At 39.9% G+C, this 15649-nt stretch overlaps 1 protein-coding gene across 1 annotated transcript; it reads right to left on the reverse strand.

The window, feature by feature from the left end:
* Window positions 1-1323: 1323 nt before the first annotated feature.
* Window positions 1324-13829, reverse strand: LOC124287987 (male-specific lethal 1 homolog). The gene is given in 9 exon segments (XM_046724493.1): window positions 1324-5520; window positions 6083-6155; window positions 6541-6651; window positions 6654-6670; window positions 7374-7441; window positions 8046-8107; window positions 8960-9285; window positions 10540-10676; window positions 13229-13829. Coding segments are annotated over 9 exon segments (1293 nt in total). The 5' UTR covers window positions 13643-13829; the 3' UTR covers window positions 1324-5435.
* Window positions 13830-15649: the final 1820 nt, after the last annotated feature.

The raw sequence follows: 15649 nt of genomic DNA on the forward strand, positions 1-15649 counted from the left end.
AAATATTGAACGGTTTTTGAGTTCTGCTCCGGAAAAGAGCACTACCACCAATTTCAGTCAAAGTCGACATTTTCGCAATGGAAATGCCAAAAATATTTAATTCAGAATTCCAAAACTACCAAAAGGCACCAGTACACCACCAGATCCATGTATGTGCCAAGTTTGGTGAAGAAATATTGAACGGTTTTAGAGTTCTGCTCCGGAAAAGACAAATGTGCACGGACGGACGGACAGACGGACGGACGGACGGAGTCCATTTTAATACCCCCCGCAAAACGCGTTGCGGGGGATAAATAGATCTTCAAGGCATTGGTGGTTTCATGGCCAATGTACACAGTTGCATCCCTTTGTCAAACTAGGATCAGCTGACTCTTTATCATTGTTATCCAGATTATTACCAATGGCTTGTCAGCACCATGTGTGTGTTGATATCGTCCATTTGGGTCTTTCATCCCACATTGAGCTGTGTTATGAATGCTACACTGTTCAAAGTGGCAGAAAACTCATAGGCGGATCCAGAAATGTTTTGGTGTGTGTGTGTGTGTGTTTGAACCCCTTGAACCCCACCTTGGCTCTCAACTCATTCCCCAACCAGGATCTGTGTCAAGCGTGTTTCCTTGTAACCTAATGCACATTAGCTATATTGACATAGCTGGAATATCGGAGGCTTCCTAACCAGATCACAACACTGACAAACTTGCTGTGTCAGGCTATGCAGGACACTATTGAATGCAGAAAAGGTACTCACTATTAAAAGCTATATTGACATAGCTGGAATATCGGAGGCTTCCTAACCACACAACACTCGCTGTGTCAGGCTATGCAACACTATTGAATGCAGGTACTCACAAGCTATATTGACATAGCTGGAACATTGTGTATACTTAACGACCTTCCGTGTAATGCAATTTTTATTAAACGAGTTAATGATTTGGTATCAAACAAGTGAAAGCGAGTTTGATACTATATCTTTCACGATATGCCATTTCACAGAAGCGAGTTTAGTATTCTGTTTACTACTCTCCAACATAAATTTATAGAAACCGCCTTCAGTGTGATGACTCGCATGTCAATTTTTCCGCGAGTCAAGCAAGGTCTAATACCATTAAGACAGAGGCATCAGCCATTGCGACATCATAACTGTAACCATTATGACGTCATAATACTAGCGGTATTACACAAGTGTAATATTGCAGTAAAGATATTACACTGCAGTATCTTCCACAGGCAAGTAATAAGATCAGTTCCTCACTACACAACACACACAGTGTATGATCAGTGTTCTTGATGATATTCGCAAATAAACACTATGAACAACCAACAAAACATTAAACTACTTTATTTCACAGCAGCGTAAACATGATTAATGTATGTACAATCAACAGTGGGTTGTGATGTATATAGAATGGAGTGAGCTGACAATTTTACACCAATGACAACTCATGATAGTGAGAAGGCAAAAGAAAATACCTGTGTTTCAGGTAACATGGCAGACTGTTAGTTTAACTTGCGACTAAAAGGTTTTAATCACTAACTACACATATTTCACTTCCAGGTGAAAGAAAATGTTTCCACATTATACCGTTCTGTTTTTGCTGCAGCAATTCGTGTCTACAAATTCAACATTCATTGCAAATGAAATCAGTTCTAAACAAACTATCTGTGGTAACAAGTTTAAAGAATGAGTTTCTTTTCCAAATCACTTCTGACCCACACTTGCTAAGCCATATTTTACCTGAAACACAAATTATGGGTTAACTATTTTGCCTTTACAATGATTTAGCACAGGTTGAATGACTTTTTAGAAATGACCCGAAATAATAAGAAGTATTAGTAAAATTTATAATATTTACACAAAAGAGATGCAAATGTGTTGTGTCACGCGATTTTGGGGTGAGAATTCAATGGAAACTTGATTCTTTTATGCCACTTACGTCAACATGGAAATTCTTGTACATGTTCAGAGATGACACATTTAAAAAAGAAACCACATAATCACCAATGTCAAATATTCATATCTACACAGAACTTAAAGAACTCAGATACGGATAGAGAAATCTTCCCAGCTTCTTCGGGAAGGTGGTTTGACAGAAGCACTTAATGATGCTGAAGAGAGTTTAACAATACAAACATCTGTCCCCCAGTTCACTCTTACACCAGTCAGGCTCACACAAGGCACAGTCATTTCTCTATGTTCGTTAAGCAATATCTAAGCTTCACTAATCAGTGCTTCAGTCTGGTCAACTACAAAGATGTTAACGTCAAGACTGTCAAAAAGAGAATTTGAAAGTACAGCCATCTGGACAGCTGTAAGATCAGTTTGAAATACAGGACCAGGAAGGAGCCGTGTGATTATCTATGTACACCTTCCTTAAACAGTCGAAATTTCAGGTTTAATCTTTCCAGTCATTTACGTCATTCAGGATCTGGGTTCCAAGTCCCCATCTTAGTATTGTTAAGATAATGGCCTTTAACTGCTTGGACTTATTTCCCCAAAACATATTTTTCATTAGCAAATGCAGCATAAAGGTTTGTTTCACAACCAGACAACCATTACAGTCTAAACCATTACAACGTAAAGTAACTATGGTAACTAAATTACTGCTAAATCCAAATATTGCTTGAGAAACTTGAGTTTTGAGAGGAGATAAGTGTTGTTGAATAACCTGATTTGGGTTCTAAAAACAAAAGTATTTTCCCCTCTTAACTTGCCCTGGTAGAGTTTCATGTCTGACTGACATGTTGTGATCAGTTCAAAGTAAACAGAATTATCATAAATCCAATTCATTTCTTATATTCATTATCGGTATTAGAACAGACATTACCACACAAAATCGTAACACCAAACAACTTACTGACATCTTACAGCAGTTTCAGTTACATGAAGGGAGACAACTCTGACATTGAGTTATGCCCCTCAGACCCACATTCCACTGTACATGGACGTGTTGTACATTTTTACAAGATTATCCAATACCACAGATAGTAACACCGACAAACACCTTTTGTCTCTAAACTCCTGCCAAGTAGCACAAGAAATAATCATACAAGACCGAGCTAGAACATCTAATAAAAACACTATGCTATGGAACAGTAATATTGAATGATAGATGGAAATAAAAGCAGAAGAGGAATGATGACTATGACGTGAGCGACACGGGTGCCGCGATGATGTCCTACACTACATGTAGCAGTACAAACAATAATCGGCTCAGTGGGTTTGGAGGAAGCTGCATGAACAACATACAACCAGGAGGAGAAGAGATGACGTTCCCTTACATCTCCCCTCATGTCCCCAGTTAGTACAATAATATCAAAGTAACGGTAGATCTGGACGATTTCTCTCATTTGTAACAAAAGACTGATAAATGCTTTAGCTAAAACATCTTGGTTCTCGGTCTTACTGCATGGTGTGGATTGAACACAGCTCTCTGAAGAGAATTTCAGCTGAAGCACTGCATGTAACTAAATGTGAAGAAAAGTCAAAAGAGATAGAAAATTTCAACCCAGTGTTTTATATATATATATCAGCACAAGTCGAAAGAACTTTAAGAACAAAACTTATATTGATGTTCAGACTATCATCAATAATCAATTTTCCGACTATCTGAGTATTTTAACAGTAATAACCAATGTGTTGAGTACATAGACCCAGTTGCAGCTACCAAGATATCAGTGTGGTCATGGTAACCAATGACATCACAATGGTCGGCAAAGTGATGCCGTTCTATTGACCCCATTAAAGCAATATCTCCAGAGAAAGCCAGTTTCAGAAGATAAACACCGGTCTCGGATGTTTGGCTCTTTGTTGAGAAGCCCAGCACTGTGCTCACAGGCCATTAACCACGATCGCAGATGACCTTGGACTCCAGCTGACAGCCAGTCCTATTCACACATGCTCCTTTACATAGCGACATTCACATATTGACTTTCTGCATTCAGACAAAAAACCTGAAGTTTATGTTTTATTAGAATAGATCTGTTCACTCTAACTTCAGTGTTGCACGTTGACACAGGCTCCTTGGTACAAAGCAACCGCAGCATTTGATTGTCGTAATGTAAGTTCACATGGTAACCTGAACACTACAAACACTTTATGCCATGGGGACCTGAACACGGCCTTTTCCTAAAACCTAATCACACAACTGTTAAAGTATATAATTTCAATCAACTGTGTGACAAGGATATGTTTCCACAACTGAGTTCATCATCCAACACAACAGACCAGCCCTATATTCATACATAGTCAAAACTGACTGGCTGAGTTTGGTTTTACGCCGCTTTTAGCAATATTCCAGCAACATCACGGCGAGGGACACCAGAAATGGGCTTCACACATTGTACCCATGTGGGGATTCGAACCCGGGTCTTCGGCATGACGAGCCAACGCTTTAACCACTAGGCTACCCCACCGCCCCTACACAGTCAAAAGTCCCTGTGAGATGCATGAAACAAACAAAACAGACCCCCATCAAAATGTCGTAATCACACTTTCACTTGGACAAAAGGCAAATCAGAGTGACACTCCCCCCAAAAAACAAAAAAAACCCAGGGCACTTACCAACTTAACCTTTTATAAGCAGCCTGAGAAGATCCAACATGTCTTCGTCTGCTGCACTCAGATCATCAGCTATCGTTATACATGACTGATGATAAATACTTGTTCTCTGATATTTACTGCCCACAGCAAGCCTACGGGGACATTCCAGTATCAGTAGATATAATGTTGCACTTCCATTCCCAATACCCAACTCATACTGTACTGCTAAGGTTACACAAATGCTCACAATCTAACCACACGACACGCACATGGTAACATTGACAATGGTCTGCTCATACAACCTCATCCACACACGAACCAGTTCCACATGAGAGACTGTGGTAGATAAAAATCTTTTTGGGACTTGCAATTTTGACACTATGACAGTTCTGTTGGCAATCAAATATCAAACTGACTACGGTCTTATTTTAGAAATGACAATTTTGACACTTGCAAGATGTAAGTGAGCTATAAATGCCTTGTGAGTGGACAGTTGGACACTGAGTCCACATTCATCAAGTGGACATAACACAAGACAATAATAAACTGTCACAGAAAGAGTGTCACTGCTGACATAGCAAGAGATTGTTCGAGACTGAACAAGTCACACAAGACCAGACTAGTCCCATTAGACGATGCTAGTGTCATTAGACCAGGCTAGTCCCATGAGACCAAGAGAGTCCCAGAAGACAAGGCTAATCATATGCAGTCACTTACAGAAGTGACAAGTTGCACAAGACCAGGCTAGTCACGCTGGACAATGCTAGTCCCATTAGACCAGGCTAGTCCTACTAAGTCGCACAGAACCAGGCTAATCACACTTGACTAGTCCCACAAGACCAGGCTAGTCACATTAGACCGGGCTAGTTACTGAGGTTAGTACTATGTGAAACTATCATCTTCTCCGGGGTCGATACACACTAGATTTCCTAGATGCCAACGTACACTGTCGGTTGGTCTCCCAGGGAAGTTCAAATTCTCTGAAAACAAAAACATTCTAAATGTAAACTCTATCCAGTAACAAATACCAAAGAATAACAGATGACAGTGTCACATAACAGGTATCATTCCTTGGCATGATGTCGACAAACATCATGGACGGCATGTGACATGACACGTTTCATCTACCTGACAGATTACATGTGATAGTGATAGAGATGGTGGGTGCGTCCGACATAGGTCATTCCACATGCTCAGTGACGGATATTATTTACATGACTCATTCATACTGGACACAACAGTAAACACGGTTCTGCAAGATTTCAATGTACCCATCTTTTGTTCCTTCAGCATAATACAAATGTGAACCAGTGAGGTGGCTGTACACCACACTCATCAGCATCCCAGCTACATCATGGTCACTTGTAAATAATGGAGACTGGGCTAGGTACATGATCCTCGCCATCAGCGATGGTACAGCCAAATCAAGGATTGGATCCATTTCAGACAACTCTTTCAACATGTAGAAGTAACCATGGTTATCTGGAGCTTATTAGCCCTAATCCCCCTCCTTGACATTATACAGGTTAGGAATATACTCACAACGGCTTCATATGGGGGATAGGTTGTCCGAAAGCTGTCACTGTGAGCTTCTCTCCCACCTCGATATGAGTTACTGGAACACAAATAATACCAACCTTAGATATAACACAGTCACCGAGGATAAAATACAAATACAAACAAGAAATAGCTGAACAAAGGGACACTCATCTCCAGGCAGAGATTACAGTAATATTTACAAATCAGAAAAGTGAGCGAGTGAGGTTTTACAACGCTTTTAGCAATATCAAGACTCGGGACCCAGAAATGGGCTTCACACATACTACCCATTTGGGGAATCAAACGACGAGTGAACGCCTTAACCACTAGGCTACCCTACTTTCCCTAGGTCAGAAAAGTCCACACTGAGGCACACCACTCCCAGAAGATAATGTGCTGATATAGCGTAATGCCCAGTCATCACTGCATCAGTTGCAGTAGTTCCAGCAAGCAGTACTTACTATCATCCAGACATGGGATGAAGGACTCCACGTGACTCTCATCATCTTCTTTGGTATTGTGGACAATTCGCTGCTCCTTTTCCTTCAGGCGCAGCAGATTCCGCTGTTCCGTAGTTGCTGCAAGTCCCATCTAAATCACAAACATTGAGAAAGTCAGATCAGGTGTATGCTTTCAAGGAACAACCTGTTGGAATCTACTCTGGTACGTTTTGGCGCCCAAAACCTCCTGAACAACATTCATACCAACATAATGAATGTACGTTACTTTTTATCTTTTCCTTCATGTGTTCATACTTCTTTGATAACAATAATAAGAGATAAACCCAGTCTGAATCAAATTCCTTCACTGACCAATTAAACTGCCACAAAAACAAAAGGACAGATAAAACTTGGGAGAAAGTCCTCTCAAAAGCTAATACAATCATGAAAATGTCCCAATGTATTGAAAACAACCCAAACCATTATGGATATCAGGAGACACGGTGGGGTTTATATATTCTGTTGAACAGTTCCTCAAAAAAATTATAACAAAATAAAACACTATAAACTCATAAATTGTCTCATAGCCCTATATTGAGAAAAAACCCAACCCAAAACAGAATAAACCCAGTTACACAAACATGCCAAGATACAGTAACTATTTATCACTAAATGACCAAGTGAACTGTAGACAGTCTCTGTGTGAGATGGACATGTTCATATTTCTGTTACATCACAGTAACACAAACATCTGGAGAGGAAATCCAAACTGTGGCAGGACCTGTCGTATGGGACACGAACACAACACCCCACACAACCCGGCCATCAATGTCCCCATTCTTGGAAACACTCACCGTTTTCTTCTCCTTTCTTCCAGCTCAGGCTTTTGATGCCGTTTTATAAACACCTCATCTTCTAGGTTCTGAAACCAGGAAAACAAACATTACCTTGTGAACCATTCAGTTGTAGGGCTGTCACTAGGCACCAATCCACAAAGTGATCTTAGCCCAACAACTGTGAAGACTCAATTAGAAAGTAAGGGAGATGGGATGGATTAAGTCCCCTGATTTGAGGAATGGAACCCTTCAATCTGGTTTTCAAACACTTAAAACAATTACCCCACACTAGACTGTAGTACCCAGTTAAGAAACCTAGGCAATACAAATTTAAGTTGTGATCCAAAGCTAACAGAAGCTCAGTAATGGTATCCACAGAAACTAATGCTGTACCTATCGCACTGAGGCAAGTGCTTATAAACTGGTCTCATAACTCTTCTCTGCTTAGCATCTGTAAATTCCCGCTCAATATGACTGGTTTACAAGTGGAGTACTTTGAAGCTGTTCCCCGTTGTACAAAGCCGCCTCAGTGTCATGATTACATTCTGTGTCTACAGCTTATAACAAAATGGTGACTGTAACGGTCTGTTGAAATGTAAAACTATCAGCCCCAGAACAAATCTGTCAGCCTACATGCTGAAGTCTATTTCAAACAGTGATTCATACACCACAAAAACTGGGCATCCTTACCTCTGTTCCTTCAAGTTGGTACAAGTTTGTTATTTTGTTGAACCTCCATGTGGGTGTTTCAACTGCAATAGAACAGAACACAATCATAATACAATACAGCATTGAATTGTAAAACATCACAAGCATATGACCAGTGGACTCTGTAGGTTACATCACTGTCAGGAGATGTGGGCAGAGAGCCCAACAGAAGAAGCTGTGTGAGGTTTACTGTGTAATACAATGCTGGGATCTAATTTTGAACATCAGTATCCCAACATGATTTCTACAGATTCCGAGGTGGAATCAACAAGCCAAGAAATCATTCCTCTGGCTGAACCTTGTCATGGTAGATATATTACTTCTTTATAAATTCTCAAGCAAGACCTAATATTGTGTAACTTCTACTTGTCCCTGACTGTAACAACAACAACAGCTGCACGTGATCACAGTGGTTTACACTACTGATTAGTTCAATAAGCCTTTCAAAGAATTACAGTTTATTAGATAACTTGAGATGTTGGGCGACATCACACACGTCCTTGTGAACCACTGCCCCAGCCATGTAGTGACTTTACAATGGACATCAAATGATGCGATATTTTCAGTCAGATCCATTTTGTCTACTAAAACACTTCAGTGACTTTCAGAATAATGAAGCATTTGTCCAACAACAATGTTGTGTTTCAGTCACACACATTTACAATGGAGTGATCATCATTTGTTTACATACTGTCTAATGATGCACTCAGCAGTGTTTCAGCCATATGATGACGTTTCCTTGATATTCAATATCAGCATTCTTCTAGGACATGACTTACAGAACAGAATGACCTGTTCACTCGCTCAAAAACATGCCATATCAAACAATTATGAACTGACTCAAACAAAATTTTACTACTTTGCCGCATGAAAATTTAAAAACGTTCTTGTATTACCTAAGGTCTGTGATCGTGCACTCCGACACAAATTTGGATACGATATATTGTCAATAGTCCGTGACCTTGCTTCACAACATGTCACATGATATGTGCAATCTGTCTTTAACAGAGTTTCCTCCCCTTCCACAACATCCTCCTTGTCTGAATCATCATCAATGTCCGACTCGGAATCGGATTTGGGCACCTCCACCTGTGATTTGGTCAGAGTCTTCGTAACAGTTCTGTGCACAGATCGGTTTCCATGGTTACGCGGAGACTCCCTATCTAGTGCTGCACGCTTGGAAGGAAGACCATCTTTCTCTGTTGCTGACTGATGTGCTTTCCTGGAACAGAAATATTTAGATGATTCTCTACATGAAATGACTTCAATATCGCAAGGTCTCCAGCACAAGCTTCCTGCCCTGTACCTACTGGTCATGGAAATGACTTCAATATCGCAAGGTCTCCAGCACAAGCTTCCTGCCCATATTGTACCTACTGGTCATGGAAATGACTTCAATATCGCAAGGTCTCCAGCACAAGCTTCCTGCCCTGTACCTACTGGTCATGGAAATGACTTCAATATCGCAAGGTCTCCAGCACAAGCTTCCTGCCCATATTGTACCTACTGGTCATGGAAATGACTTCAATATCGCAAGGTCTCCAGCACAAGCTTCCTGCCCATATTGTACCTACTGGTCATGGAAATGAGTCATATTGCAATGATAATCTGAAAATAAAGACAAGCTTTTTCTTCAACTACAGTGAAATATTTTCTGTTTAGGAATCACAGTCAGAGTAAAAGCTCAAAACTGAACAATTATCGAGCTAATTCTGTAGCTGTGTGTTGTGGGGCCCAATACCGCCAAACTGCTTTGAGAGGCATTTAGAAGCTGGGGCAGTAAGGAAAGATAACAATATATGGATGGACAACTTCTTTATTCGGCTGTGAGACAGACGTTCGAGCGACATTTGTAGGTTCTAGTACAATTATCACTTGCTTGATAACGGTGTTAGAACCTACACCGAAACGTCGCTCTCACATCAATAAGGAAGTTGTTCATCCATATATGGTTATCCTTCCTTACCCTCAAACAACCTGGTCAGTATATTAGCCTATGACAAAGGGTCCTTGTATTCAGTGCAGGAAAATTATGCTATAAATAGACATGGCATGTAAATACAAAAGAATGACCCCTAAGGCATTCTATCTATTGTTGATGTTCAGTCTGATGAATACACAATGCCATTTAGAAAGTGGTCAAATGTAACACGTTATATCTGAAATTACACTTTATTAGTACATCCGGGATTTGAGCCCACACTCTCAGAGTCAGGTACCTAATCGCCAGAACATGAAGTCAGTAGAAGATGCAGTGGCTGAGTCGGCTGACTTTGTGGGCTGGCGATTAGGTGCCTGACTCAGAGTTATTAAGTTGTCATATTAATTATAACAAAGTAATCCCGGTCTCAGGGATGCAGAGTTATGCACATTGCCAGCTTTATTTCACAGGCAAACAGAATTGCTGCACCTGTTCCCACCACAGTCACCCTGATACTGTCACACCTCTGTCAATTTACTACAACTGACGACCCACCTTTTGACCCCCTTGTCTGGGGGGATGGCCAACGCAGCCTCGATAGCGGCTTCCCGCGCCACGTGAGTATCATGGGATTCCTCCTTCTGCTTTAGTATTGACATCCGACGCTCCATTCGCTCCAAGCGACATTGTAACTGAAAGAACAATTAAAAACAATAAAATTAAAAAACTCTAGTTGTTTACCTGTTTGCACAACTTTTGTAAAATGAGTTGCCCATAAATAATTGTGACCCTTGTATAACACTTGCACTGAAAGTTAAAAATAAAGGGTCCCTTGATCAACAAATGATTCCAAACACTTGATTTCTACAATAAGGAGGAAGATGCTTTAAAGTTTATTTCTACATTAATATTGCAAACATGATGGTCAAATTTGATACAATCAGAATTTATAAAAAAATACCCCGATTCTCTCAACTTTCTAACCTGCATGAATTCATAATGCAAAACAAATCTGAAACACTTTTCATAAGAGATGACCAAATCTTTGTGCTTTCATCTTTAAAACAGATTCATTAGTGTGATTGGGAAAGTGATCACTATATTTCACTGTCACAATATTTACATTTGTATATCCAGAAACACACATGAAGGACTTGCGCCAGTTATCAGGCAAGAAATCATGTAGGTAATCATTTGTTCAGTTATGATGATAACGTAGATTATCATATGGACACACTTCTCATTGAACATCAGAGGCCTTTTCAATATATTATTGATTTTAAAGACCTTTTCTGTGCAGATTAAACATTTTAGGTTTTATCACCCATGTAATACTTTGTGCAGTATCATTTACATGACACCATCTGTACTGATACGGATTAATCTACCCCTGCATGCTGCAGATGCACACAACAAAATACATTAAATGGGTTCTAAAAGACACATAGAAATTTAATAAATTTACATTCAGAAACTGAATCTTGATGAATCTGCTTCTCAATACGCAATCCAAGAACAAACAGGTTAGTGTGTGTGTGCAAATTCATTTCCATATCATTTATCAGTGGACTAAGAATTATGGTAAGAGTTCCACCCGTAGCCACTGCTTTAAATGTACATGTATTCTGTTTTATATGTACTACACAACAACCTCACGAACACCTCATCCTCTGTTCAGGCAGGCAGTGGCATGTTTCTGTTGTTACCAAATGAAACAGGCATTTAGGTCAACACATATGTTTAGTAGGGAATACAATCCAGTCTTTTTATGAACTCTTGGCAATGGAAATTATTGTACCTCTATTAATCATACAGAAATATTGAGGTCTCTCTACATTACCTCGCTGTGCCACGAAAATAACACCACACTGCTATCAAGTGTATTACAAAATCTACAGATGGGAAAATATTGATTTGTTCAGGAAAAATTATATTACAAAATGAAGGACTAAGCATTTGAGTATCGAAAGAAGCGAAAAAGACTTTTAATGTACGAATATGAAGGCGAACGACAGTAGAGGCATTCGGGAATATTTCAACAATTGAGGACGTGCCTCGTCACTCAGCGTTCCGAAGGATTAGTAAAATGGCCATGTTGATTGCAACCCTGGCTTGGGTTTTTCCATCACTTACCTTCCTTCCAAGTAAATTTCTTAGCCTTTTTCTCAGCCCTCTCGGCACAATACTGCCGGTAATAAACTGGATCATTTTCAGATCTTTTATGAAATAATTTAACTAATTATTTACAATCTACGAGATACTAGGCTACCCAAGCAAGTTGATATGTACACAAAGAAATGCGGTTGGAGTTGGCTTGGGTCACATGATCAGTCATGTGACTTGAGCACATAGGTCGCAGGTCAGTCTGCACCGTCGCATTTGTTTTACGTATGCTAAAAATGATGCTAACATAACTTCATCACTGATATCTTCTATTTCATGACATTTATGTACATACTTCAAACGGAAAAGCTCTCATTTGAATGGCTCTTCTCCTGCACATGAAGAGATGGCAGCGGGGAGGTCAACACTGGCAACAAGTTGTTTTCCCAGGTCACTCGGTCGTATAGGTTAGAGGTTGAAGGTCGAACATTGTGATTGGCTGTTGACCGCGTGCACGAATTTCTCTTCTCCCAATTACATTTGTCAATACACCATCATCAAAGTGTGTCACTTCTATTCTAGTCAATAGGAAAACTTTGCCGATTTCAATATGTGGATATTAGCGATGCACAGACGCAAGCGTTAGCTGCCCTATTTTTCTAACAGATCTCAAAGCGTAGTAATATTAATTGAAATCACAACTTCCGTTTGCGCACTCACATGTCTGTCCGTTGGTGTCGAACTGTCAACAGTCACGACAGTGATACCGATTTTATATCGCAAAATGCAATTAAACATGGGTTAAAAATATGTCTAAAAGACACTTTACCTCACACTAAAATGATAACTAAACTGTCATAATGCAAAATAACGAAAACAATATTCAGTGCTCAATATATGCGGGACTCGCCAACATTTCACGCGATCGTGTGATTGTCAATACATCTAAGCAAAATATGCAGGGCAACCAGTCTTGGGCCCAACAGTTATGTAATTTGGTTATGAACAAGACTGGTATATTTAAACAACTTAATTAACGAAGCACGTTGACACATAACTGGCAAACTCTAACTTGGAAAAACAAGTCGGCCATTTTGCCTCGCCATTGAGTACACCACACCTGAGATAAAATTATCCTTACCGCGTTTTTCTCCGACTTTAGCGTTTTGATCTCTTTGTCTCTTTTTGATATCATATCCTGTTGGTGCTGAATTAATTCAATGTGAAGAAGTAACAGGTCCTTCAACTGTTTATTTTCATTTGGATGCGAGCTGTCCGCATTCAACAATTTCCCGGTCATTCTCGTCAGGGCGTTGTGATCTTCGGTTGACAGCGGCGGGCGACCACAGATTGTATTTTGGTTGTTGTCCGAATCTTTTTTCACATCGGGTTCTTTCTGACCTTTAGCATATTTTAAACTTTCCTGGATGGCAAGGTTTAGATCGGCTTCATCGAAACCTCCATTCATAGCTTTCGATGATAACCGCCGCTTTTGTAAATAATGCCTGCCTTCTGATCGAAACTTTGAATCCATCGTGTTAACATCCGATTTCATACTATCGTCTGGCAGTTCAAGCGATGCATTGACATTTAGCGAAACTGTCTTCAGAAATCACTATCAATGTCGTCCTTTGATGTATCTGAACGATTACTTCAAAGACAGAATTATCAAACCCGTTGGAGTAAATCCTCACCGGTGTCTTGGAGAAAAAGTTCCCGTTGAAAATAGTGCCTTGTAAACAAAGTCGCAGTTGATGTTTACATACAGTCTACGGGAGGGAGCCAAGGGTAAATCTGACGCTGAGTCAAAGTGTGCGTTGTGTCCAGAATTATCATTATTTCCAAGTCTCATTACCATCTTGTGTGTTCGCGCTGAGTAGCCTACACTCATGTGTACAACGAAATCTCTGTACCAAAACGCATAACATTGTGGTAAATGGGAAAACCCCGATACTTTCACCGGTCCTATTATGTGCAGTGACAGTAACTAATTGCAATTCAGATAACATGGCCTGCACATAAAGCTTAGATTCTAATGTGATAATACATTAAAATGATTGTCGCTTCCAGTGTGATAATACTTTAAATTAATTATCGTGTATATTTGAAAACGCTTGATTCAGCCCAACATCCCGATAAACCAATGATATGTGGGCTGAACGTACACAAAACCCACCTCTTAGATAATAAAGTTATGCCATAAATGGAGTACACCATAAGACGTCTCCCAGCACCTGCTGACACATAACCTGTCTTGTTTCTAGGAAATAAAACGCGTTGGACATGGGTTAGCCAACAGTGGCGTAGCTACCATTATAAAAAATATATATCAAAAAGCCCGGGCTTACATATGATTGGTGCTGAAAAGGTTGGGCAAGCCCTCAATACTATCTGAATATAAAGTTTTGCAACCTATCGGGCTTACACGAAAAAATTGGCTTGCTACGCGCCTGGGGCCAAGTTGTTATTGTCAAAGCGTGATCTTGTCATACCGAGGGTGGGGTTCGATTTCAATATTGGTGCACTATGTGAAGCCCATAATTCGTGTCCCTGCCATGATATTACCGGAATAGCGCTTACGTGGCGTAAAGCTACACAGTCGCTCACTTACTCTGAGTGATCTCCTCCTCCTCTTCATGATCCAAAGCGAGAACAATATTTATGAACAGACACCCTTCACCTCTTTTAGCATTCGTGGTATTTACAGAGTTACCTCCCTTAATTCATAACGTCTATCTAAATGACGTCATACGAAACACGTGACGTAAATAACAAACATTGATGACGTCATCCATGTACTTAGTGACAAAGATGAATGGTCATTCATTAGATTTATTTTTATAAATGTGAAAGATCACTGTTTATAAATAAGTCAAGCATCTGTGCAGGAATACAATCATCAGAGTGCATGTATGACTCGTGTCCTACAGACATATTATGTCTGATCTTAACACTTGATCACAATAGTCATATTTTGTCTTTGGGATAAATGTGTCTTCTGGACATGGATTTTGTTTTGTGAATGTATTTGGAAATTATTTGTTTGTGTTGGTATGATTTAATGTAGTAGGGTTCCTTGAAGATTCGGTTCAGAATTGGTCTTCAACAACCCATGCTTGTCGTAAGAGGCGACTACCAGGATCGGGTGGTCAGGTTCGCTGACGTGGTCTACACATGGCATCACATACCAGTTGCATGGATCGAGGCTCATGGTGTTGATGGTTGGGTTGTCTGGCCCATCCCGATTATTTACAGACCGCCGTCATATGCTGTAATATTGCTGAGTGCGACAGTAAAAAAACAAGCAAGCAAAACCAACAACAAAACTTTGAGACCCTAAGTGCTCACAAAAAATGTACAAGAAAAAAGAGGTTATTGAAGATACACTTCCCGAAACAAACAATATATCTGAAACATTATATAATTGAACACTAGTGCAGTTACTTCAAATATGATTATTTCACAACAGAAGATGACTAGTTTCAGATACGTTTCGCCTATGTTCGGGAAGTAACGTGTATTCCCAACGATATGTAAATATATACATGACTGAAATTTCAGA

Source organism: Haliotis rubra, unplaced genomic scaffold, assembly GCF_003918875.1.
Source record: "Haliotis rubra isolate DU_JTF1 unplaced genomic scaffold, ASM391887v1 Scf41, whole genome shotgun sequence".
Lineage (NCBI taxonomy): Eukaryota > Metazoa > Mollusca > Gastropoda > Lepetellida > Haliotidae > Haliotis > Haliotis rubra.